At 40.3% G+C, this 26069-nt stretch overlaps 1 protein-coding gene across 1 annotated transcript in view; it reads right to left on the reverse strand.

Moving 5' to 3' along the window:
- The window catches only part of WWC3 (WWC family member 3), a 104376-nt gene extending 87360 nt beyond the window's left edge, over positions 1-17016 (reverse strand). Inside the window, exons 1-2 of the mRNA XM_065412562.1 lie at positions 16907-17016; positions 12116-12319 (exon numbers count right to left, since the gene is read on the reverse strand). Coding sequence (XP_065268634.1) covers positions 12116-12319; positions 16907-16922 — 220 coding nt within the window. The 5' untranslated portion in view covers positions 16923-17016. The remainder of the gene's footprint in view (positions 1-12115; positions 12320-16906) is intronic.
- Between the last annotated feature and the right edge of the window lie 9053 nt (positions 17017-26069).

Consider the following 26069-nt stretch of genomic DNA (forward strand, 5'->3'; position numbering starts at 1 on the left):
AGTAGGGTCTAAAAATTGACAGTACATTTAATGGATGTTTCCATTCATTTTTCTTGCAGTTTAGGAACTTTCATAGGAATGTAACAAATTTAATGTCCCTATGGTAACACAGATTTTATTTACAACCTCCTCAACATGATTACAGATAGAAGTCATGTTTGGCTGTTAGTTAAGTGTATGGTATTTATATGCAATACATAGAAGAATTTATTTAGCTGGACAAAATTTGGACTGAATAGAATGTGAATCAATCTGCTACCAAATACATATAAAGGAAGTAAAATCACATCACAAATTTCAATTTAATAAAGCCCTTCTAAGAACAGAAAACTAGGAAAAATTGTTCCACATCAATATCAGTTTCCAGCTCAATCACTGATGAAATTAGGTCTGCTTGCAACTCAGTGCATGCAGTAACCACATGCAAGTTTACAGTTCAAAAATTTCCTCACTCTCAGAGTTACAGCCCCTCAATAGTGAGTGTTTTAATAATCTCATGACAGCTTCTCTTAAGACAGAGTTTCAATTTAAAGACACCTTTGTGTTTTCTCTTTTGGTAAACTGAGGTTTTCCAAGATGCAACATAATTTTGCACACTAACATATTCTTTCTATTATAAGGTACAAGATTTCAAAAATCAATCTGTGCTGAATTCCAACTGTGAAGTTATTTCGTGTGTACCTAAAGTTATTCACTATCTATCCTGAATTGCTATATAGCAGCACTGTCTGTTGATTAAAAGCTGCTACCTTCCATTCCAGTGTAACTATCAGGATCATCTCCGGAGCCTTTTTTAAAAATCGTCACTACATTAACTCCCTTCCAGTTATTTAGCATGCGGGCTTATTTAAATGTTTATTATTGTTTAATTTATCAATTTATTCCAAAACCTCCCTTTATTGACGCCTCAATCTGGGACAGTTCCTCAGATTTGTTGTCCAAAAAGGATTGCTCTGATGTGGGTATCTCCCCCAAATCTTCTTCAGTGAAGACGGATGCAAAGAATTCATTTAGTTTCTTTGCAATAGCCTTGTCTTTCTTGACTACTCTTTTAACACCTTGGTCGACTATTGGCATCCCTTCCTTTTTGGCAGGATTCTGATGTACTTAAATTCTTACTGTTAGTTTTTGCATCTTTAGCAAGTTGCTTCCCAAATTCTTTCTTTCATGGCCTGCCTTATTATACTTTCACACACAACCTTCCAGAGATCATGTACCTTCTTATTTCCTTATTAGGATTTGACTTACAAATTTTAAAGATGCCTTTTTCCTGTTACAGCCTCCATTACTCTGCTGTTTAGCCACAGTGGCATTCTTTTGGTCTTCTTATTGTCTTTTCTGATTTGGGGCACGCATTTAATCTGAACCTCTATTATGCTGCTTGCAGGCATTTAATCCTTGTGACAGCTCCTTTTAATTTCCATCTAACAAGCGTCCTCATTCTTGTGTAGTTCCCCTTTTCAAAGTTAAATGTTACTGCAGTGGGATTTTTTGGTATTATCCCCCAACAAGGATGTGACACACAATGTCTCAACATACTGTAGGAGAAAGAGAACTTAATGTGTGCAGTGTAATGCAATGCTGAAGGGGAACATAATGGTCTATATGGCAAGTAATTTTTTTTTTTTTAAATGGAGAGTTGGGAAAGAATTATTTTCCATCACCATCCAAGGAAAAAATGAGTATAAATGTCCTTAAATGATAACAAGAAATGTTTAATTTTAATGCCCCCTCATCCATTCCCTGATGTGGCTCTGATCAGAATGCCTGTTTTGGGATTAGAAAGGATTTTTTTCCTTTTGCGCCAAATTAGCAGGGTGTCCAGGAAGGGAGGTCTGGGTTTTGCCATGGAAGTCCTGCTGGTTTAAAGGAAAAAGGAAAGGAATAGTTAATGTTAAGCAGTAATACAGGATTACCTAATTTGTAGCAATTAGCAGCCAGTGTCTAATGTGGATAAAAAGGCTAAAAGGGCCAGCTCCCAGAAGTAAATATGCTTAAGAGTCCCAGAAAATGGCTGGTGGACCTGTTAGAGTGTAGAGAAAAGAAGAGACCTGAAGCCTTTGCAGACTGAGGTAGTAAAAGGATTCTGAAGTGGGCTAAGTCCAAGAGGTTAGGTTGGAGACTGCTAACTCTAATTTGCTGGGTTTATTGTGTGAAGCCATTTAGCTAAGCACTAGGCCCAATAAAATGCCTGGTATTTCAGGGGAGTAGGATGAGGGGAGAGTCCTCTCTACACATTGTTAATAAAGTTGTAGCCTGACATTTTATAAGACAGCTCAGCATTTCATTCTGCTGTGTGTCTCGATCAATTGTGGAAAGAACTTTATAACACTGAATAAACCATGCAGTAACTTGCCAAAGGAGGTTGTGCAATTGCTATCAATACATGGACTGAAATTCTCTAATCCATTATTTCATGAACTTTTTCATGGTGTTGATCACAACTTAGTAGTGAAAGAGTTTCATGGACACCTCTGCTTCCACCTGTAAACATACAGATCTCACCTTCCCCTGCTCATGAACACATAGCCTTGATGAACTTACAGTAAATGCATACATAGAAAAGTCTATGTATTTTTAACTGTCTTTTAATCTGATTTGACAGATGGAAACAGGAAGATTGTTCGACAAACCAGCTCTCCACAGATCCAGAACTGCTCTAACTGGTCAGAGACCAATATTTAGAAATGTTTACAAATACTGAAAACATTTTTACTGGTCTAAAATGTTTCTAGATCTTAAAGCACAAGTGAAACAGTTTATTACAAATATTTTTCCAGTATTTTATTAGGCTTCTGATTCCAGGGAATGCCAGCAACACATCTCAATAGTTCCAGAAACTTCAAAATTAGTTAGTGTTTGTACCTTTCCTATAGATACTCTCCCAGCAAAGTCTGAGTAATTGTTTGCGTCCAATTCTGCTGCTGTCATACGCAGTTTACCTTTTCTGGGTAGAAAAAGAACTACAACAGCCCCAGTCAAATAAAGCAGTTTAAAAAAAAATCAGACCTTATTTCCCCAATATTTTCTCCACTTATATAAAAATTGCCCTGTGCAAGATGATAGGCAATAAGTTATCAAAATTAGTGGAACTAAAGTCTTGTGGAACTACTGAAAGTCTTGAAAAATAAAGAAAAATATTTTTATAAATTGGATGACTTTCCTATTTTAAAATGACATCAAATTATATTAACTTGCTCCCCCCCCCCCATTTCAATTGTGACATGATTTTAGCAGCCAACCTTGCACGTCACAAGAGCTGGGATTTAAATGTGTCATAAAGCATCAGTTTCAGCCTCTTATAGTGTTTGCAATAGCAGCAACTAAAACCATGTTAGACTATAAGTGGGAAGAAAGCAAGAGGTATGACTTTGGCATCCAGTACCTCAGAAATCAAAAGGGCCAAAGTCAAAAGCTATTTCTCAGCTTTCCAACAGTACATACCACTAGTGGTCTGATAGATATTGGACTTTGCCACTGACCCCTGGGACCAACAAAGTTTTTTTGGCCATTGTTACAGGAGTACATATATTAGATCAGGGTAATTTTCAGAGAGTCAGATTCACACTAAGAATAGATAAGAAATTAATAAGGGTTTTATAGAAATCTATTAATATTATTCTGGGACTATAGGGAGGGAAGGACAAAGACTCAAGAAGTTCCTTACAACTCTAATATATAAAGGAACTTAGTTTTATTTATCAGCTCATTGATTATTTCAACAACAAATTCTCAAGTAGTTGTTGCAGAAAACAGCAGAAAAAATGTAAGATGCTTTTTGCACAGCTCTGAAAAAACCCCTCTGATTTTAAATAAATATTAGCACTACAGTGATAGATTTTTTTAAATATTCTGAAACCAGAGGGCATACCATGTAAAAATTATTCACAGATTATAGGTGTTAGGAGGGAACTAAAATAGTGAACCTGGAAATAAGGACAGCCAAATATAGCTTTTACTTTAGAGGGAAAGAGACGTATGCACTTGAGAAAACAGTCAAACATGAATTCATTTACTTTTCATTTGTCATAAATGCTACTGCCATGATTGCTAATTATTAAAGATAAATACTTTTAAACAGGGTCTTTTCTTTCCAGTCTATTTTCACTACTTGATCCTGCACTTAAATGTATAATGCTGCTATTGTTAACATGTTAACATGTTACTATGATGTCACAAAATGTTACAATTAAAATTTAGGAAAGAGAAGATGGAAATGTGTAGGAGAAATCGGTCTTAAAATAATTGCTATTTAAATAAATCACTTGCCACATAAATATAGCTGAAAGAAAGCAAATTTAACAGAACAACAACTACACCTCTACCCCGATATAACGCGACCCAATATAACATGAATTTGGATATAACGCGGTAAAGCAGTGCTCCGGGGGGGCGGGGCTGCGCACTCCGGCGGATCAAAGCAAGTTCAATATAATGCGGTTTCCAGAGGACAGCGTTATATCGGGGTAGAGGTGTATTTACCTTACAGTAACTACAATTCTTCAAGATGCTGTAGTCACTGTGGACTCTTGCGTGTGCACATGTGACTCACACACAAGATCAATTTGTTTGTTTTTAAACAGCAGAGTCCGTCAGGGCCACACACATGCTCTCTGCCTTCTCATGCTCCCATGTGACAGCATAAAGGGAAGAGAGCCATGATTCTCCCTTAGTTCCCTCGTAACTGAAAGGTTGGGGTAGCTGAAAACCCAAAAAGCAGGGCTGGAGGTTGTGGGATCCACACTGACATCATCATCTCAAAAGAGCCACAATCATGTGTAGGGTAAGGAAGAAGGACCGGGGAGAGCATGTGTCAGTGTGGATCCCACTTTAGGTGACTGGCAACCAGTAACCCCTCAGGATGGTAGGAATGAGGAGTTCCAATTGCATCAGTTGAATAGGGATTGTAGTATTGGTCTCACAAAGTTGGCATTTGGCCTAGCAGCTCAGACCAAGGAATAGTGCCTGACAAATGTCAGAGGGTTATTCCAAGTCACTGCCTTATCAATCTCTGATATTGACAAAATCCTTTAGCAGGCAGAGGATATTGCTTGCACTCTGGCAGAGTTTGAGACTTGATGTTTGGTGGGAGAAGCTGACAGGCAAGTGAGGTACTTTGTGTTATCCATTTTTATATTCTTTGAGAAGAAGTGGCTGGACCTTTCAAATGTCCAGCAAATGCAATAAATAGATCAGGCTACAGTCTGAATGCTTTATCATACTGACAGGAGCAAACTAAAGTCATGAAAATGTCAACTATATGTATTTTCTTTCCTCCTTGAGCAGTGTGTGATTTCAGGAAGAAGGCAAGTAGGATGATCAGCTGGTTTAGATGAAAATCAGAGACCACCTTCAGAATAAACTTTGGGTGTTGTCTCAGCACCATTTTGTCACTATGGAAGGTCATATAAGGGGACACAGCCATAAGTGCTTGAAGCCAGCTCACTCTCTGTTGAAATAGCCAGGAGGGACACCATCTTCCGAGTGAGTTAGTCCAGGGAACATTCTGAGAGAGGTTCACACGGAGGTTTCGTAAGTTTCAGGAGGACCATACTAAAGTCTCAAGCAGGAGCAGGTTTTCTGACCAGTCTGTACGAGTCTCTTGAGAAACTTCGATACTATGGGATGATAAAAGATCAAGCACTGCAGTACAAGCAGGTGGTGACCTGAAATCATTATGAAGTGGACCTTTATAGAGCTAAATGGAAGCCTGACGCTTCAAAGGTAGTAGAAGATCTTCAGTACTTAACTCTGGGTCATGTCCAGACCATGATGGGCTGCTTATATTGAGAACCTCTACCATGTAGATGAGTAGGTCCATCTGATAGATATTTTCCTACTTTGAACCAGAATTTCCTGGATCCTATCCATGGTACTTAACCAGTCAACGGCCACACTGTTAGATGTGGCAACTCTGGGTCTGGATGAAGTATCTGACTATAGTGTTGTGAGATTAGGTCAGAGTGGTCCAGGAGTTGGTTCAAAGACTGAATGGACATTGGTAAGAGACCTGTCAGCCAAAACCGCCTCACCCAATCCAGGGGCAATGAGAATGACCATGGCCTTGTCTCTCCCAGTCTTGGAGATCATCAGGGGAATCTGTGGGACAGCCTATTGGAGACCACTGTTCCACTGTAGGAAGAATGCATCCAGTAACAATCCTGGGCTCAGTCCACCTCTGGAGCAAAAGCAGTGACATGTAGTGTTGTCCTTGGTGTCAGACAAGTCTACTGGGGATCTCCCAACATGGAACAGCTCTTCTGCAACGAATCTATGCAAGGACCATCTGTGGTCAGTCACAGATTGTCTGCTCAGGAAGTCTGCCAGGTTGTTGCTGACTAGGAAGTGAAGAGCCATCAGGATCTCCCCACTCTGACAGCATCAAGTCCAGAATCTGATGGTTTCCAGGAAGAGGGACAAGGAGCAAGTGTCCACTTGTTTGATTATGCAGTGCATAGCGGTCTTGTCCATGAAGATTTGCACTACCAAATTCCGAACACCACACAGATCAGTCTAATGGCTCTCAGCTTCAGGACATTCATATACAACTCCATATCATCTGAGGACCAGGTCCCTTGAGTCTGCAGTGGTCAAAATGAGTTCCCCTGCTTGCCCCTGACACATCCATGATCAGCATATCTTCATGAGGGACTGAAAGGGGCACCCCTCTTAGTGCATTTGTGGGATCCAACCACTAAGCCAGCTCAGCAGTGACTGATATGTGGGGCACAGAGATTTTCCTGTCTAGTCAATGTTGCAGAGAATAGCCTGACCTGAGCAGAGCTGGAGGAGTGTGAATGCCTTGCCTTCCCCAGGTGGGCAGCCACCACTGCTAGAGTATTCACAAAAAGCCTAGGTGCCATGGAGAGTCCAAATGGAGTACTGTGTATTGGTAGTGATTAATTTCCACTGTGAAACTCAAGTACTTCCTGAGGGCTGAGTGAATATCTATATGAAAGTACACATCTCCCAAGTCGAGAGCCACAAACTAGTCTCGAGTCTGAAGAGATGGAATGATGGATGCACATATTACCATCCTAAATCTGGGGCAGTGTATGTTCAGTCTCCAGTCAATTCTGCTAGCTGGATGACAGGGTGGAATAAATGCCAGAGGAGCCATATGAGGGGCATTTTTGAGTATCATCATCATTTTCAGAATGGTACTCCTGCTGTCTGCCCTGGGAGTATGGGTGAGCCCACAGTTTTCATTGGGGCTGGTACTTATAGAGCTTCCCGTAGGGGTCGGTGTGTAGGTCCCCAGTAGGGTTACAAGGGACATCCCCAATTTAAACACAAAATTGCCTGCCCCGTACTAAGTCAATATGGGATGCATTTTATCACATATTTCAACTTGGCACATGGGGTCTCAATGCCACTGGCTCAGACTGTTCCCAGCATCTGCATGGAACCTTAACAGGTGCCACAGTGACAGCACCCAGAGCTAGAGAAAGAACCCCTGGGAAGAATGAGAGACAAGAAGGGACTTTTCCCAGAGGTGCAAGTGAAGACTAGGCACATCTGAGGTTTGTCCCATATTTTTGAAATTTAAAGTTGGCAAGCCTAGTCCCCAGTGATCTCAGGGTGGCCCCAGTGTCCTTTAAGGAATGATTTGTGCCAGTTCTCTTCTTGAAGAGCTCCATGCCGCAAACAGGAGATTTGTTTAGTATCCTGAACTTCTCTAGGTATTTCTGATGCCAGAGCCAAACGGCCCGTCTCATGCGCATGGTCATGGCCTTCTGGCTGTGCCAGAGGCACCCATGTCAGCTTGTGAGGCTGTCTTGAACACTGTCTGGTCTTCTGTGATGATCTCCTTTAAATCCTCCCTAACATCCTGTAGCACATTTGTCAGAAAGAGTCACTCTTTCCCATATCAGGAAATTATATTTGGCTAACAGTGCTTCATAGTGTGCCACATGGAGTTGCAGTGAGGCAAATGAGTAGGCTTTGCACCCAAACAGGTGCACACGGGCACCCAAAAAGCTTTTCAGGGTCTCTGTCCTTAGATGTGCCTTTTGTCAATTTTAATTTTTCCTGCACTGCTGCAACTACCAGTTGATCCTGAATTGGAGGAGTGTGGGGGAGAGAGGTGCTCAAAGGTTTTTGGAGGCACCTGATAATGCTTCTCCACCAGTCTGCATGTGGGCTGGATGGTTGCTGGGGTATGCCAGAGCCCCCTACCTGGTTCCAATATGCCTTCATTTACAGGAAACACATTTACAGTTTGATCAAGAAATTAAAGAGTGTGAGAGATTTCTCTTGGATTACCATCATTTCACTGTCCAGGGTCTTCACTATGTGAGCTGGAAGATCCTGGAGTACTTTAAAGTCCTTGGTCACCAGGGCTAGAGATGGTATGACCACCTAGTTAGGAAACAATGAAGATGCTTTGGATGGAGGCCAAGGTGCCATTGTTTCTCCAGTGTCCCTACTTCTTGGACATCAATGTATGGCTCTGGTGTCAGTGGTCCAGGTCACGATACCACTGGGGAGCCTGATCTCTTCATCTTCACGTACCTACAGGAGGGGGATCTGCTGTGGGATACCAGAGATGATTGGTCCCCAGTATGTAGCTTGGTATATGGATACTAGCCCAGGAGCGACTGGTTGATTCAGTGCCATTCCTTTTGTCTTTGTGGTGGCATTGCAACAGGAACCCCGGGCCATCTTCAGGGCCACTCCCAGATGGTAACAGGGAGGCATCCCTGCTTAACCCTGCGGAGAAGACATAGCTCAACAATGATGATGAGAAAAAGTAGTCCTCGAATGGTGGATGATTGGCTCCAGGGCCCAGTGCCACTTCAGGACTAACAATGACCCTGGAGGGAATCCTGGCAGTTCCACAAGGGTCTACCTCAGTCCTGTGGTATGGTTGATGCTTTCACTGGTGTCAGCTTAGTCTATGCCAATCCCCATGGTAGAAGATTTAGGCTCTTTATCCTTTGAGGAGTGAGGCCTCTTCTCCTTTCTATAGGGCGATGCCTCCCTACACTCGGGGCCATGTTTGGTCTCAGTTTGGCCCTTCCAATCCTTATGCTGGGTGCTGGCTCCAAAGATGATGTGTATGTCAGAAGAGCTGGTCCAGAAGTCAGTTGGTATTCGTGCTGATTTTGTACCTGATATCAGTCCTGAGGTAGCTATGATTGGTGTAGATGATCCCAGTACCAGGGTACTCCAGGTGCATGCGATGGTGGAGTTTTCCTCACTTCCTTCCTTTCATTACCAAATCCTGGGTTGTGGTGCTTGCTGGTAGTATATGTCGGGGATGGGGAGGGAAGGAAATGGGGAGGCAGCGCTTAAATGCAGTTTCAGCCATGCATCCCTTGACTTGCTCATCCTCATTGAGAAGGATGTATACACCGAGCAGTTATCGGGCAAGTGGCTGCCCCCCTGACAAAAAAGCCATCAGCTCAACCTCTCAAATTGGGGAGTGAGTCCATTACAGATCAGGGAGGGCTGAAACCCTAGGGCTCAAAAGAAGAGCTCTCAACTTCTGACATGTAGATTTCATCAAAAATTGAAAGGATGGAAATATAATCTAATCTAATATGGAAAGCCTTTGAACGAAAGTACCGCAGATTTTTGTAGTATCCTGTTTTATTAATACTTTGATGCAACAGACCAAATATATAATACATTGAATATTCGTTTAACAGAATTGTAAAATTCTGTCCTATAATTGCAACTTAAAGTTATCAAAAGAAGTTCAGCCATGAAGAAAAACCACAGTGATTTGGACAGAAGATCTTTGCTTTTTCCTAATAGTGTGGTTCCATTCCAAAGTAACTAAAGCAATTATGACTAATACTCAACACCCTTTGCAATATTTTTTGCCCACTAAGGGTGGGGGGAGTGGGGATGGAAACTCACTGAGAATGGGGGGCAGAAGAATCAGGGAGGGAGGGATTCTAACACTGAGGGGTGAGAGGGTGCAGCCGGCAACAGGCTGAGAAGGAAAATTCTTGGTGTTCCTATCTGCTCCCCTTGCTGCCCTGCTAGGTCCCACTCAATGCCGAGCGCCACAGCAGCCACTCTCCCCCTCCTGCCCACCAGGCGGGCACAAGTTCTCAAGGCAGCAGAGTTCCCCACTCCCAATACTTCCATTGCTGGGCTCTCACCACCTCTGCCACAATAGCTTTAAAACATTTTTAAATGATCTGGTTTTTTGTTTTAATTTTGAAAACCATATAAAAAAGGAACAATGAGGATTATGAGGTGGAGGGACCTCCAAGGTAAAAAGACATTGAGTGTTATGATATTATGCATGAAACAAGAACAACATCTAAGAACTAGCTAAACAAAGTAGCCTTTTAGTAAAGGCACATACAATTATTAAAGGGATTTTCTTACATAAATTATCTAGTTGTGTACTACATAAATATATTAACTGTTTGGTCACCCTGGCTCTGAGCCCTTCAAAATGCCAAAGTCATGCATCAAACATCGCTGTTCCTGGCTCTGAATATCAAAATGTAAGTAAATGTTACATTTAAAAGCAGGCACTAATAAAAGAGAATAAATTGTACTGGGATTAGACAGTAAGTTGGACTGTGAAGGCAGTCATCTGTAGAAACCTTTTATGTCTATTCCACCACAGTCACCAACCAGTGGTTGGCCATATGAAAGGAAGCTTTCTGTGGTGCTCACATTATAAAGTCATCTCTCATAAAATGTCCAGCTTGGCTCCTAAAGCCACATCAAAACCTACTCTCAACTAGTGATGGATGAACCTCAATGGATTCAGTTAATCATCCACTGTGATCCAAACTTTTTTGGACTTTCACTCATTTCATCCTTTCCTAATAGGCACCTCGCCCTTTCCCCTTTTGGTAGCCCCCATTCCTCCACAACCCACACTAAATACCATTTTCCCCCCTGCAACATGCTCCTGTTTCCATGCCCGACATACAATGAACCTCCACCTACTCCTCCATTTGTCCCTCACTCTCCTTTAGCTATTTGTTGCGGGGATACAGTTGTCTCTGTGCTTGACCCCAGGAACTTGTACTTTTAACTATCACAAGGTCTGGCAAATCTTGATGCGACTTAACCCAGTCTGAACTATTCAAGACACAATGTAAGAGATTTTAAAGTTGAGGCAGGTAGGCCCTTCAACAGACCTTAAACAGCATTAGATAACAAAATAGTGGAGAGATCTGACCGGGGGGAAAGTTTGAGTCTGTTCGAGACTTTAGAGTTAGGAAGGAAAAACAACTAAAGGCCTGTGGGACAGTGAAGGAGCCAGCAGAGGATGACTGAATTATAGTGTAGGGGAGCAGTGAGTGAACCAATTCTTCTTAGGTCATACTATTTTTTCAAGTAGCACTGACCAAAGAAATCCTTAACTAAACCTTTGGTCAATTTTATAAAATAATATTTAAGCTAGGATCAGATCAAAGGTTGAAGTTCAAACTAGTTATCTTAGAAGACCTTGTTTGCTCATTCCGATCCTAAACACTGCCTGATGAGGTAATACATTTGATGAGGTAATACATGTATTAAGAACGGTGTATGGAGTTAAGGAAACTTTTCAATTTTCTGAGATTTAGCTTAAGGCAAGTAAATTTGTCACCTGCTGGTACACAGAGTTGCAAATTAACACAATGGATTGCCAGTGCAGAAGGCACTGTCTTCTCTAGAGCAAACAGTAACTTTAGAAACTGGAGTGCATACATGTAACCAGAATCCAAACATACTTTAAAATATTCCAGTGAAGGAGATGTTTTTCATTAATTTAACACATAACTTTCACATTCATAGAGCCTGAGAAGCAGAAACTAGTGTTGGCTTATTTCTACTCTCATTGCTACATTAATTCTTTCAATATTCTGCAGATGGATAAAAAGATTAGCCTTCTGTTCTAAGTAAAGATAGAACATACTTTTCAAAAGTGCAAGTTCATTAAATGAAACTCCTAGTTATACTGGAGGAAACTGTCTTTGGAGAGGGTTATTTTCTTTTAAGATGCAATTTCTTCCAAGAATCACAGCAACTTCATGAGTAGTTTAAACTTTTACATCACTAAAAATAGAGAGTGATGGGAGCAAGCTCTCAGATTGTGTGTAAAAACTGAATAGTGGAAAAATATGTATTAGCAAGAGAATGAAAGTAAACTCACCACTAGCATAGGAGCGGCTGTCATCCTCACACAATTTGTGCAGCTGCTGGTATTCTTCTTGGGCTAGCTCAAAACGCTGCTGTTTAATTTGGTAAATCTCTTTCTTGGCATTAAGTGCCTCCTGGGCAACAATTAAATATTCCTTTAGCATGCGTTCCTGCTCTCTTCGCCACTGCTCTCTTGGGTCCTCAATTTGTGTGAGCTCTGAGGAGAAAAACTTAAGTCCTGTTACTCCACTAATTACAAGTACCTTCTCAATGTCAATTCTCAATACCTACACTGATAGTTCATGACCACAGGAAATGTGCTCAAAGAATCCAGGTTAAGTCTGTCTCTAAACCATCTAGTATACTCAATTCAACATAAAGTTCAATATCACTCCAGCAAAGAGAGAAAAAAGTGACTGCACTGTCACTTATATTTGAGTCTTTTATTCTTAGAGACGAGGTTAAAAAGAAAACTAATTGTTCAGCCGTAAATGACCTTACTCAGTCAACTTGTTTTAAGATGACAAATTAGATCATTCTGATGGCATAACCGTAATACAACCCACAGCCAAGTAAGAGCCAAATCAATATCCCAATACTTGACTCAGTGGGTGGTAGGAACAGTTCAGAGATTTCACATTCAGCCTCCAGAAAGGTGCAAGAGAAACGCAACATCCTGAAAGGCTATTTATGTTATCTTTATGCCTGTATGGTCAAATAGTGAACAATGAAGTTAGCTACCAAAAAGATTAGTGTTTGGGGCCCAGATTCAGGAAATCACTTTAACACATGCTTAATTTTAACTTTCTTCTATCCTTACAGTCATAACAAGCTCCTTGATGTTCTCATCACTACCCTTTTCCAGGGCTTTGGAGCAGAGCCCGGAGCTGGAGCGTGGAGCAGCTCCGGAGCAGTGGAGCTGCAGGTATTTGCCTGGAGCTGGAGCACTGCTCCAAAGCCCTGCAACATTTGAGAACAGCTAATGTTTACAGTCACAGACTGAAAGTAAAGCTTGTTTCTAGTATCAAGAAACTCTTTCAAATATATGCTTATAGTATAAAAAAGTTTTCAATATGTTATGTTCCTGCAAACACTTCAGTGGCCCACAAATTCAAAAAAATAGAACAAAAAAACCTGAAAAAACAGGTTTTTCTGCGGTGTCTGGGAGGCAGAAGGGGCGGCAGGAAGAAAAGTAGTTTTACATCATCCTGCCTGTGCAGAGTCTGCTGTGTATGCAAATGCCAGCCTCCTATGGCTGTGTTTACAAAAATCAGATGAGTAAATCACCATTACTGCAGCACCACTGTTGGTAGTAATTGTGCAACCTGTAATACAGCCAGGGGGCAGGCACCTCACCACCATACTTCAGAACAGGGTTAGTCAATATGGTGGTAAAAATGCTTATACCTTATCTGCATTGCTGTTCCATTGCCACCATATAAATCAATCTTTATGGTTCAAGTTATATCATTACCTTAATGTGCACAAGTGCAATAAATAGTTGCCAAAATCATTTAGTCCTTTTTTTAAAACTTTAGCCACAGTAAACCCTGCAGTAAGGCATTCCACAGGTTAACTATAGGAAGTATTTCTGTTATGGGTTCCAAATGTATTATTAAAGTGATTTTTGAAACATCATACCACAGGCTATCTTGAGGAATGTAGAATAAGCCATAAGACAGATACTCAATACAAGCAAAGAAGATATTTTCAGTTAATTTTCCCCCCTAAAAACTCTGATTTTGTTGTTACTATGATAGGAAAGGGGAAAGCCAACTCTTTTGTTGGTACTAATAAGTAGGACTTAAAGCTATTTAAATATTTCTGTTTGCGCTGTGAAATCAGAGATTGTAGTGATTGAGCCCCCAAAAATAAAAACTGTAGTTCTTCCTTCAAACTAATAATAAAAACCACCGAAGGCATACAAGCAGCTCTGTTGTTTGAGAACCATTTGAAAAGTAATTGCCTAAACAAATGAGATTTTCAGGAATTAAAAAAGTGAATATATTTAAAGTGGGTTAGAACTACGATACCCCAATAAATGGCTCTTCACAATGTTCCAATTCTAATCCCAGGTAACAGCAAAGGTTAAAATGTATCATACATAGCTCTTGAGAAGAGAAGTCTGTACATTTTGAGGCACTGCATAACCTGCCAAGTGACCAAAAATCTTCATCATCATCTTGTATCCCACTAAGAAAGAGTCTCACTTCCTATTAAGTACAACACTGACATTCTTCTGTGGAAGACTGCACTGTACTCTGGCCTGGAATAAGTGTATGGAGCACAGACTGCACCAGTTACCATAGAGAAACTGAAACTGAAGGTGTTTTAGATTTGGATAGCCACTAATTTAGTTTCTGTAGAGATGACTGAAATTCCTATAGTCATTCGAGCACAGCCCTGGCTGGCCAAGAACATGGAATATGTTATTCCCAACTGGGAAATGTGCAACTGGTTAAAGGAGACTTCAAAGGCTCTCAAAACTCAGAGGAGGAGGGGAAAGGAATTCTGTGGTTGGCAGCCACTGAAGCTTCTTAAGAAATGGTTGGACAGGCTCCAACACCAGCTTAGCGAGGGTGTCAACGAAGTCCAGAATTAACAGGATGAGATGGAGATCAGGGTTGGCTCTGAAGGTAGCTCTGTGATTTACAGAGGATTCCTTTTCGTCTTGGGTTTCCTAATGTAAATGGAAAGTCATTGACCAGAATCCTTTTCATCACAGCCCAGATTGTGTTCCTCTTTCTTGAGTAAAGCTATCAAGACAGGAGGCCTAGAAGAGTGATATGCACTGCTGCTTTATTTTGAAGAGTGGAAGGAAAGAAAGGATTTGGGTGTACATAGCTTGGGAGGCTTCTTCAATGCATGGACTTTAAAAAGCACTGATTTGAAACCTCTCTTGCATTTTCTCCCAACATTTCTCGTAACTTTTACATTCATTTCTGCCACGGTGTCTACTGATACACTAAGCTGTAGCTGCTGGAGAGGGCATATAACCAGGCCATCAGTAAAGAAGAATGGATAAAAGTCTAATCAAGGAGTGATCCTGTTCTCCTACTGGATACTGTCACCCGATAGCTACTGTGGAAAATATTTTAGGTAGATCTCAGAACCCCCAGAGTAAGAGATTCTTTCTAGCAGAACCTCTCCTTGATTCTTATACCATCATTGCATTCACCTGTCATTGCATCCCCAATGGTTACTGAATAACACCCCATCAATTCTACCCCTGCACTAGGATCGAGCTTAAAAAATTGAAACAAAAAAGAACAGATCTTTGTTCCATAGCATGAAGAACCTAGTTCCTAACAAAGGAATCCTATTAATTGGATGCTTTATTAGCCCTTTTAGCCACAGCATCCCAAAGGGATTTTGTGTTTAGTTCATTATCTACCATACCGGTAAGTCCTTTACAAAGTAAAGAAACCTGTGACAATATTCAGAATTATTGACACTATGCTTATATGTACAATGTGTGTGTTTCGATGGTGTTCTATTACAGTCTGAGATAAAGCTCTATCTTCTATAAAATTTGTCCTGACAGCTCAAATAAGAATATTGCTCATATAATTTTTAACAGTAAGTACTTTAAGAATTACACAAACACCTGCGCTATGATTTTTCAATGGATCTTGAAATACTCACTAGGTTATTTATCTTTCTAGTGACTGCATTAAAATCTCTTTAAAGGTTTTTGTTTTTAGAGGGAAGAAATGTCTGAGTGTGGGTCTTTCACACACCAAAATCAGGTGAAAAATGTTTTCGTGAAAACCACAGAAATATGCAGAGCAGTTCAGAAGCTGGTATAATACCTTAAACGATTAGTTTAAATTAACTAGATTCCCCAGAGATGGTGTTGAAATTGGTTTTGCAGAGAGTGCTATTTACCACTGATGTTACTGCTGCTACTGCTCCTTTCTTCTTTTCTTACCAGCTAGTTGCCAATTTGCACAATACTGAAAGCATTCGCTCATTAGTGATAAGCAGCTTAATGATGGAAGCACAATAGTACCAGCAGCAATAACATACAGCTATAAAGAGAAGATATATACTTTAAAAAGTATAATTGGCCAGAGAGTGGTGATATGAAGCTCAGCAACAGTGCGTAACGTATCTATCCAGTCGTTCTAAGCCCACTGATTTGCTATGTGGAAGCATAAAATATGCAATGCTTAGGAGAGGATGAGATTATTATTTAAATAAGAATATATCAATCAATCTTAAAATTATGCTAAATAGCTGCTAAAATGAAAAACTCCACACACTTACTCTCAGCCTGTTTTGGGCGCTGTGGGTTGTTTTATAAGGGAGCAAACTATGGACTACTGGAAAGGTATGCAACACACACAAAATGCAGTCTGAAAATGCTGACACTTCACCAGCATTAGCATTTGTATCACTTTTTGACATGCTCCTTCAATACTCTTCTGTCAAAACGAGAACTTGAAGCACTGATTAGGAATACATCTACCTTGGAAATTCTTTCTGAATATAAATATTAAAATGAAATTATAAACTTGACTTATTCCAACAAGGGCTATTTAGATAACCCTTTGCATTACATCACAACAGTAATAGTGATTTTACATACAACTATTTTTCATCCATAGCTCTTAAAGCACCTTGCAAAAGGAGGGCATTATTGCCATTTGACATATGGGGAAACTGAAACATTGCAAGAAGTAACTTGCCCAGGACTTCTCATAGTAGCTGGAAGTTGAATAAATGTCATCTTAATCACACTTGGTTCAACTATAGATATCAGCTTGTGAATGTTCATAAAACCAATTTCATTTCTACTCACGATTTATATGGTCCATGTAATAAATTCCAATCTGTTGATCATAAACAGTTTCCCATCCTAAAGGAAGTTCATCGCCAACACAGTCAGCAAATGTTAATGGCTTTGTAATCCTGTAAAAATATAAATAATGAAAATAAACTCAAAAGATGCACAGTTTACTATGCAATTAATGCTATTTAGTATGTGCTTTGACGAAATCAAACCTCTGATTTGAGCAACATTAAATAGTTACGACACTTGCAATGGTATGCAATAGTAATTTTAAGTACGTGAAAACTGAAATGTACAAAGAAAATGAACATTTAATTTAGAAAGTATGCTGACAGCTACTCCCAAAACAGGTGAGACAGCTTCTCCCTTCAAGTTCTGTGTTTAACTATTTAATTATGATGGCATGCAGTCCTGCCAGTTTTCTCTCCCCCCTCCCCCCATACTGCAGTAACAATGTGAGAACAGAGCTGGAATTCACTGCTGTTCACATTTATTGGAAACTTTATAGCATCCAAGTTCTTAGACTGTCAAAGCAGTACAATTTGCTATCCATAGCAGCTCAAATGTAAAAAAAAAAAAAAAGGATCTTTTTCAACTGCCAACGCACAAATGTTCATGAAATTCTGTTATCTCAGGCCAACATAAATTACCCTGCTCTGCCCAGAAAAAGGAAATAGGCAATCACTATAGGTTTGTGAAGCATTCTGATATTCCTAGAATGAAGGATATACACAAGTATCAGCAGCAACATTACTAACCGAATATTCTGAATATCATACTACTTCTGCAGCAACTGCTCGACAAACTAATAGTAATAAAATACACAGAAGTGATAACATTCAATAGAGTACTGGTAAATAGTCATTTTTCCTACTATTCACTGAACCAGAGCTTCTCGACCTTTTTCTTTCTAACACCACACATACACACACGCACACACGCACGCTATAAAACTCCATGGTCCAGTTGTGCCACAACCGTTTTTCTGCATATAAAAGCCAGGGGTGACATTAAGGGGCAGCAAGCAGGGCAATTGCCCGGGCCCCCATGCCACAGGGGGCACCGCAAAGCTAAGTTGCTTCAGCCCCGGGTGGTGGGGCTCGGGGCTGCAGTCCAGTGCGGCGGGGCTTTAGCTTTCTGCCCTGAGCCCTAGCAATTCTAATACCAGCCATGCTTGGCGGACCCCGGGTATGTCTACACTACGAAATTAGGTCGATTTAATATAAGTCGATTTTTTAGAAATGGATTTGATACAGTCGATTGTGTGTGTCCCCACTTAAGACCATTAAGTCGGCGGAGTGCGTCCACAGTACCGAGGCTAGCATCGACTTTCGGAGCATTGCACTGTAGGTAGCTATCCCACAGTTCCCGCAGTCTCCACCGCCCATTGGAATACTGGGTTGAGCTCCCAGTGCCTGATGGGGCAAAAACATTGTCGCGGGTGGTTAGCAAAGACGGTTTGCAGCCATATTGTACCGTCTGCTGCTGTCTCCTGGTTCCTCCTGGCCAGTCTCGTTGAGGTCGGTCGGGGGCTCCTGGGCAGATATGGGTGCTCCTGGCCGGCTCGGTGAGGTCAGTCGGGGGCACCTGGACATAAATGGGAGTGACTCCAGGTCACTCCCTTCTTTAAGTTTCGTCTAATGGAGATTCAGTCCTGCCTGGAATATCAGGCAAGCCTACCAGAGAACCAGACAGGCAAACGGCCGCTCCGGGTCAGAGCTCCAGACATCCCGCTTCTATGATGAGCTGCATGCCATTCTAGGGGGTGCCCCTACAACTACCTCACCCCTGTGCTTCCCTCGTCCCCCAGCCCTCCCAGGCTACCTTGGCAGTTATCCCCCCATTTGTGTGATGAATTAATAAAGAATGCATGAATTTGAAACAATGACTTTATTGCCTCTGCAAGCGGAGATCAAAGGGGGGAGGGGAGGGCAGTTGGCTTACAGGGAAGTAGAGTGAACCAAGGAGGCGGGTTTTCATCAAGGAGAAAAACAGAACTTTCACATCGTAGCCTGGCCAGTCATGAAACTGGTTTTCAAAGCTTCTCTGATGTGCAGTGCGCCCTGCTGCGCTCTTCTAACCGCCCTGATGTCTGGCTGCGCTTAATCATTTCATCTTTTAGAACGGAGTTCGGATAGCATGGATTTGTCTCCCCATACAGCAATCAGATCCAGTACCTCCGGTTCGGTCCATGCTGGAGCTCTTTTGCGATTCTGGGACTCCATGGTCACCTGTGCTGATGAGCTCTGCATGGTCACCTGTGCTGATCAGCTCTCCAGGAAATGAAATTCAAAAGTTCACAGGGCTTTTCCTGGCTACCTGGCCAGTGCATCTGAGTTGAGAGTGCTGTCCAGAGCGGTCACAATGGAGCACTCTGGGATAGCCCCTGGAGGCCAATACCGTTGAATTGCGTCCACACTACCCCAAATTCAACCCAGCAGGGTCGATTTCAGCAGTTGGGGAGGAGTACAGAAATTGATTTTAAGAGCCCTTTAAGTCGACAAAAATGGCTTCGTCGTGTGGACAAGTGCAGGGTTAAATCGATCTAATGCTGCTAAATTCGACCTAAACTCATAGTGTGGACCAGGGCCCCCTGAAACCTGTTCGTGGCCCTTGGTTGAGTACCACTGCATCTTTGGATTCAACATTTGTATTGCTCTGGAATATCAAAACTACCAAGAATTTAAGAAAACCAATACAAAGGCAAAAGTAACCCAGACAGAACCAAGGGTGTAGATTTTTATCCAGTTCACTTCCCACAGCATCATTCCAGCAGTTGCTGAAACCCTCACATAATGTATTCCCTAATAGTTTCTAAGTGGCTCAAATAAAAAAAATGTTACTAGCTATGTAATCAACTCAGTCACAAAAGAAAAGATAATTTTATAAAGATAAACATTAACTAAATATTAACAATACAAACATTAGTTAAATATAAACAATAAAAATATAAACAATTCCAATATAATATAATACAAGTGATGCATATCATCACATACTGCATAAAATCAGCTTCCAAATTTGTGAACAAATGTGCAATATCTGATTACAGTCTCCTATAAAAGATCAGAATTTGGACAACATTTATAAATGCATACATTGTATGGCCAGCAGGAATCCTAATGATCATCAGTCTGACCTTCCATATAACACAGATCATTGAACTTCCTCCAGTAGTTCCTGCAAAAACTCTCATCTTTTAAAAAAGACACCCTTCTCAGTTTAAAGACTTCAGGTGACGGAGAATTTACAACATCCACTGGTGAGTTGTTCCAATGGCTCATTACCCTCAATGATAAAAAAATGTGAGCCTTATTTATTGTTCCAATTTAATTAACTTCAACTTTGAAAAGTTCAATACTGAATCTTTTTAAGCCCTTGTATGCTAGATTTAAAAGCCCTGAAGTATCAGATATATTCTTCCAGTGTTGATACAAACTTACCAACCTGTCTCAATCTTCGCTTCATGAAACAATCTATTTAGCTTATTAAGTCTCTCACTGAAAGATGTATTCTCCAGACCTCAAACCAGTCTTGGCTCTTTTTTGTACCCTCTTCAATTTTTCAGGATCGTCTTTGAAGTACTGACACCAAAATTGGCCAGAGCATTCCTGTAGTGGTCTCACCAATGCCATATATAAAAGTAATATCAATTCAATATTCCTATGTTCCTTTGAGCATCCAAAGTGATCTTTATCCCTCTTAGCCATAGCATCACACTGGCAGCTCATGTTTGTTTCGTTATCTAGCATGACCGCCTATGTTCTTTTCAGAATAAAGGAACTAGACTTATTGCTAACTGTCCCCAAAGCAGCCTGCAAGACATTGCTTATCTTTTTACATAAAAACAGTGAAATCTTTCATAATTTCCAAAACCTTTAGGCCTGATGTCAACTTGACAAATACAAATGGGAAAATATAATGACTCTATATTAGTGTCTGGGTCTCTCTCCTCAAACACTCTCTCAACTTAGAGAGAGAAAAAAAGTGTTTTCCACACTTTTATAGCAGCACTCTGCATTATACAATACTTCTATGCGAAAGTGTTCCACTCATTTTCAAAATGCAGGGAATATAATACTTTCCCATCATGTTTACAAACATGATAGACTAATTTGGACAATATTCAAAACAATATTAAGAAAATCCTAGTTTGTTCTCCTAGTTATCATATACTTGTGGTCTAGATGTTTCCCAGAGACACTGATTATTTCTTCTACATAACAGGTAATGACATGCACACAAAAAAATGCCAAAAGTTTTGTTTTAGTACCAAACAAGATTTTGGTTTGAAGGAGATAGGAGAATTATGACTGATCCAATGAAAAAGCCACTGCATATTTAAATTTATTGAACACAAAATAAAGTAGCGAAGAAAGATTTCAAAAGAGGATTCATTTTCTAACCAAGAAGGGGTGCACAGCAAGCACACGTAGAACGTTCTTAAATTACACCCAACGTCACTACAGATGCAAGAGGAACACTTTCTTTTCTTGCTCAGACTCGTTCATTGATGTCACATGCAGAAGGCATGGAAAGTGTGCCACTCAAAACTATCTACATACTTATAAGACTCTCATAATAGCATCTGAAAGTTAAAAGGTTTTGTCTGTACTAACACTTTTCTCACCTTTGGTCTTGAACCAGTGCATCTGCGTTGTCAGTGGTAACCTTGGTGGAAGTGCTAGCAAAGAGAGCATGAAAAACCTCTGCCATTTCTACGCTAGCACTTTCACCATCACTACCACAGGTGGTACAGCACCAGTGGTGAACTAACACTGGGATAGATCACAGAAAGTCCATACATAGGCACATGCATGCAAACTGAACAATGATATTTACTTATCTCACGGGATTATTTTAAGCATTTTTAAATGCATGCTTTAAAACTGTGAATTACTATGTAAGTGCAAGACAGTAATTCATAGTCACAATCTTATACACCTCTACCTCGATATAACGTGACCCGATATAACACAAATTTGGATATAACGCGGTAAAGCAGTGCTCCGGGGGGGCGGGGCTGCGCACTCCGTCGGACCAAAGCAAGTTCGATATAACGCGGTTTCACCTATAACGCGGTAAGATTTTTTTGGCTCCCAAGGACAGCGTTATATAGGGGTAGAGGAGTACAATCATGCTGTTTTGAATGTGCCTAGTACAAGAGTTAGTGAACCGTATGATCAGTGCAAACATGTCCTTTTGTTTTTAAAGATAAAAATGTTAAATTAGGTTTGATAAATTTTTGCAGATTAAAGAATATTTTCAACAAGCTGCTAAAATGAATGTTATGATAACATTACAAGGTATTGTACACAACACTTACCCAACAGGAAACCCAAACAATTGAAAATAAAAATAAGTTTTATGAATTTTAGAAGCTACAGAAATAAATGTAGACTAAGTGATTAGAGTTTACTAATGCTGCCTGATAGGAGATTTGAAACCTAGTAAAATAAGGGAGGAATTTTACAGATTAGAGCTATTGTTAGTTACACTCTAACAATCAGAGTATTGTTACAGTGAAATGATCTCTAGCACTACATATACAGTACAACTACCTTAACATTTTCCATTACTGACAACTTCTATGTATGCTACTTCATGTAGAACTGTCCATTTGAACCAAAAGCTGCAGTCACTGAGAAGAAGCTTTATTATAGAACAGAGTAAGTGTTCTCCCAATACTTTATCTAGTAGTTATGTAGGCAAAATACTGCCAAATTAGTTCTAATTTCTCTGGACTTCAGTTACAATATTAAAAATACAAGTGAAGGTATAGCAATTGATTTACCTCTGATGATTTTGTTCTAGAGACACCGTGTTTACAATTACTCAAGATAGTCTAGACATTGGTTTCTACCTAAATTGCCACATTATCAACAAGATTTTCTTTGCAATGAGTAGTGAGGCATGCTTGCCCATTACACATACACATCCCTTATTCATAAGCAAAACCTACACATGCAGTATTCTACCTTCGCATGCCATAAGAACCTTAATCCAGCATCCGTAATGATCCCACCTCTCTCACATAAACTTCTAGAATATAAACAATATTAACTTTCCGTGAACAGATGGAGCAAGAGTGAACAGTGAAGAAAGGGAATTAAGTAGATGTAACAGGTTTTATACCATTTTCACAAAAACCTGTTTAAACTGTAGAACGATAGTTTGTGTATCCAAAGGAAACCTTAGATCTGTTAAGAATTCATGCTAGCATTCTAAAAAGAAAAAATGGAAATGGAAACCATGATCACACAGTCAACAACTCAGTTATTTAAGTAAAGTTTTTACTAAGGAATTGTCTCTATTCAAAGTTGTACACATTTAATTTTAATTCAGTTTAAACCTGATTTCTTTAAACCAGTGCACAACAGAGTGGGCATTCTTCATTTGATTTAAACCAGATTTGTATTAATGTATCTTATTGATTCCTTATTTAATTAAATCAAAATAAGCAAGGTTTAAATCAGATTAAGGTGTTTGCACAGGTCTAACTAATCAGGTTTAAAGTTACACCTTTAGCTAAACTGGTGTAACTCTGAATATAGACAAAGCCTAGAAAAATCGTTTTTCTGCTAGGCAAATTACCGGCTCCCATAGTAATAAAACGTAAATTGTAGAACAGTAACATAGAAACAGATACAGCTGTAGCAGGTCAGCCAAAAAATACATTAGGCGTCTACTGAAATTAAACGTCCTCTGGAAGTATCACACCCCTTTCTCGGATTAATTCAAATGCTACAAAAAATGGGAGAGGTCTCCTTTCCTGTTTCTATATAAGGAATTGTACATGGAATGAGTACATCTGTAAAAGCACTTTAAATCAGCAAATTTAGGAGCTAGGCAGCAACAGAACAAGAGCACTCACTTTTTCCCAAAAAAGAATTCAATAGGTTCTTGTCTGAAGTCACAAGTGAAAATGACTTTGGTTGTCTTATTCTATTCCCCCATCTGTTCACAGTATAAAACCAAACATAATATAGCACAATTAGCTATCTCTGAATAGGAAAACACTAGTACTTGAAGAACAGGGGTAACTGAAAGAATGAGATATGCTGAAAGAACTATTGGATGAAACTTTCATAGATTCAGAGAGTTTAAGGCCAGAAGGGACCATTAGATCATTTATTCCTGTTTATCACAGGCCATTACATTTCACCCATTTCCTCTGTATTGAGCCAAATAATTTGTTTAGCTACAGCATATCTTCCAGAAAGACATCTAAGTAGTGATTAGAGATGGAGAATCCACCACTTCCCTTGGTAGTTTTTTGGCAATGATTAATCACCCTCACTGTTAAAAATGTGTGGCTTGTTTCTAATTTGAATTTGTCTGCCTTCAACTTCCAGCCACTGGTTCTTGTTATCCCTTTTTTCCCCACTAGTTTAAAGAACTTGTACAGTGCCTGACTACTCTACTTGGATCAAACCAATGGTATTCATCCTTCACGTTGATGAGAACAAAATTCACTCCCGTTGCAAGGAAAAGCCAACTAAATAATGCCTGTTGTACACAATCTGAGAGCTGTTTAGTGCTCACTAAGAGAGACAGACTCCATTGTGGCCCCCTTGACTCAAGTCCTCTAACATTCTGCAATGAGCACATGAAAAAGTACTTGGTATATTCCATGTAAACTTTTATTAAAGACCACCAGATTAAGTTTCAAACCAGTGACATGGTGAGATCACTCCACAATGGCTTCTTCTGTCTCTCTTATCTGTGGTGTACAAGCTAAAAAGTTAAATTTTAAAATGGTACATTTTTATATAAAAAGGTTTTGGTCTCTTAACTAGAGATCATACTTCACAGTAGACAACAAACTGCCACAACAGTATCTTTGCCATTATTCATACCATGATTCAAATCAAGATAAAGCTATTTCCTCAGCTCTCTGATTTAACTTTACCTTTTCCAAAAGTAATAGCAATCTTCTGACATCACAGCCATTTTTGGCTATGTAACCCTTCAAAAGCTTAAATTTTGAAGCACATTAGAAAGTTTCTGGAATCTGAATCCCATGGGTTTAAACAGACAAAAATCTTGTTTTGGGGGATTTTTTCCCACCTAAATTGTTTGAAGTAAAAATATTTTTTTTTTAAAAAAGACAGTCTTGTATGCACATGCAATAAAGCAGATGAAAATATTCCTATAATGCCTAGCTTTATTAAATATTTACTCTGCCAATTTAAAAGCCAAATTATAAGAACAGTCCAATTACAAGATTCGAGGCTTGACATGAACATGGGACAGTGTTGCCACCTGATTAGATTCTGATTGAATCAGAAGGGATTGCTTCCCATCCCCGTTTTATTTGTTTAGTTTACATCATCATCTGTTGTGGATGCAGAAGAGGCACTCCTATGGATAATGTAAACGCTTCCAAATATAGTCCAACATCTTTGTAAAAGTAGTTCCCAAAAAAAGTATCAGCTCAGGGGGGGAATCACACTATATTAGGTGAATACGCAACCTTTTGGCCCAAACTTTAACACCCTTTATAATAGAATCCTGTATTTTGTTTTAAAAAGGTGGAAATCTCCTCTTAGGATAAAAACAACACAACACAAAAACCTCAAAGGACCTTTGTATAATAAGAAAACCTTTATGGGTGCATAACAAGTGACAACTACATGCCCCTCCTGCCCCTGCTCCTTCAAAGAGGGCTGAAAGCAGTTTGGTTGTTAGTACAGACACAAACCAATTTGAGTTACTTCCAACACCCTGTTCAGAAACTGAGCTAGACCAGGGGTGGCCAACCTGAGCCTGAGAAGGAGCCAGAATTTACCAATGTACACTGCCAAAGAGCCACAGTAATACATCAGCAGCCCCCCATCAGCTCCCCTCCTCCCAGCTCCTCGCGCCCACCGGCAGCCCAGCCGATCAGCACCTCCCCATCCCTCCCTGCACCTCCCGATCAGCTGTTTCGTGGTGTGCAGGAAGCTCAGAGGGGGAGGGGAGGAGCGAGGGCACAGCAGGCTCAGGGGAAGGGGTGGAGTTAGGGCAGAGCCAGGGGTTGAGCAGTGAGCGCCCCCCAGCACATTGGAAAGTTGGCGCCTGTAGCTCCAGCTCCGGAGTCGGTGCCTATACAAGGAGCCACATATTAACTTCTGAAGAGCTGCATCTGGCTCCGGAGCCACAGGTTGCCCACCCCTGAGCTAGACCACTG

The sequence above is a fragment of the Emys orbicularis genome, chromosome 1 (genome assembly GCF_028017835.1).
Source record: "Emys orbicularis isolate rEmyOrb1 chromosome 1, rEmyOrb1.hap1, whole genome shotgun sequence".
Lineage (NCBI taxonomy): Eukaryota > Metazoa > Chordata > Testudines > Emydidae > Emys > Emys orbicularis.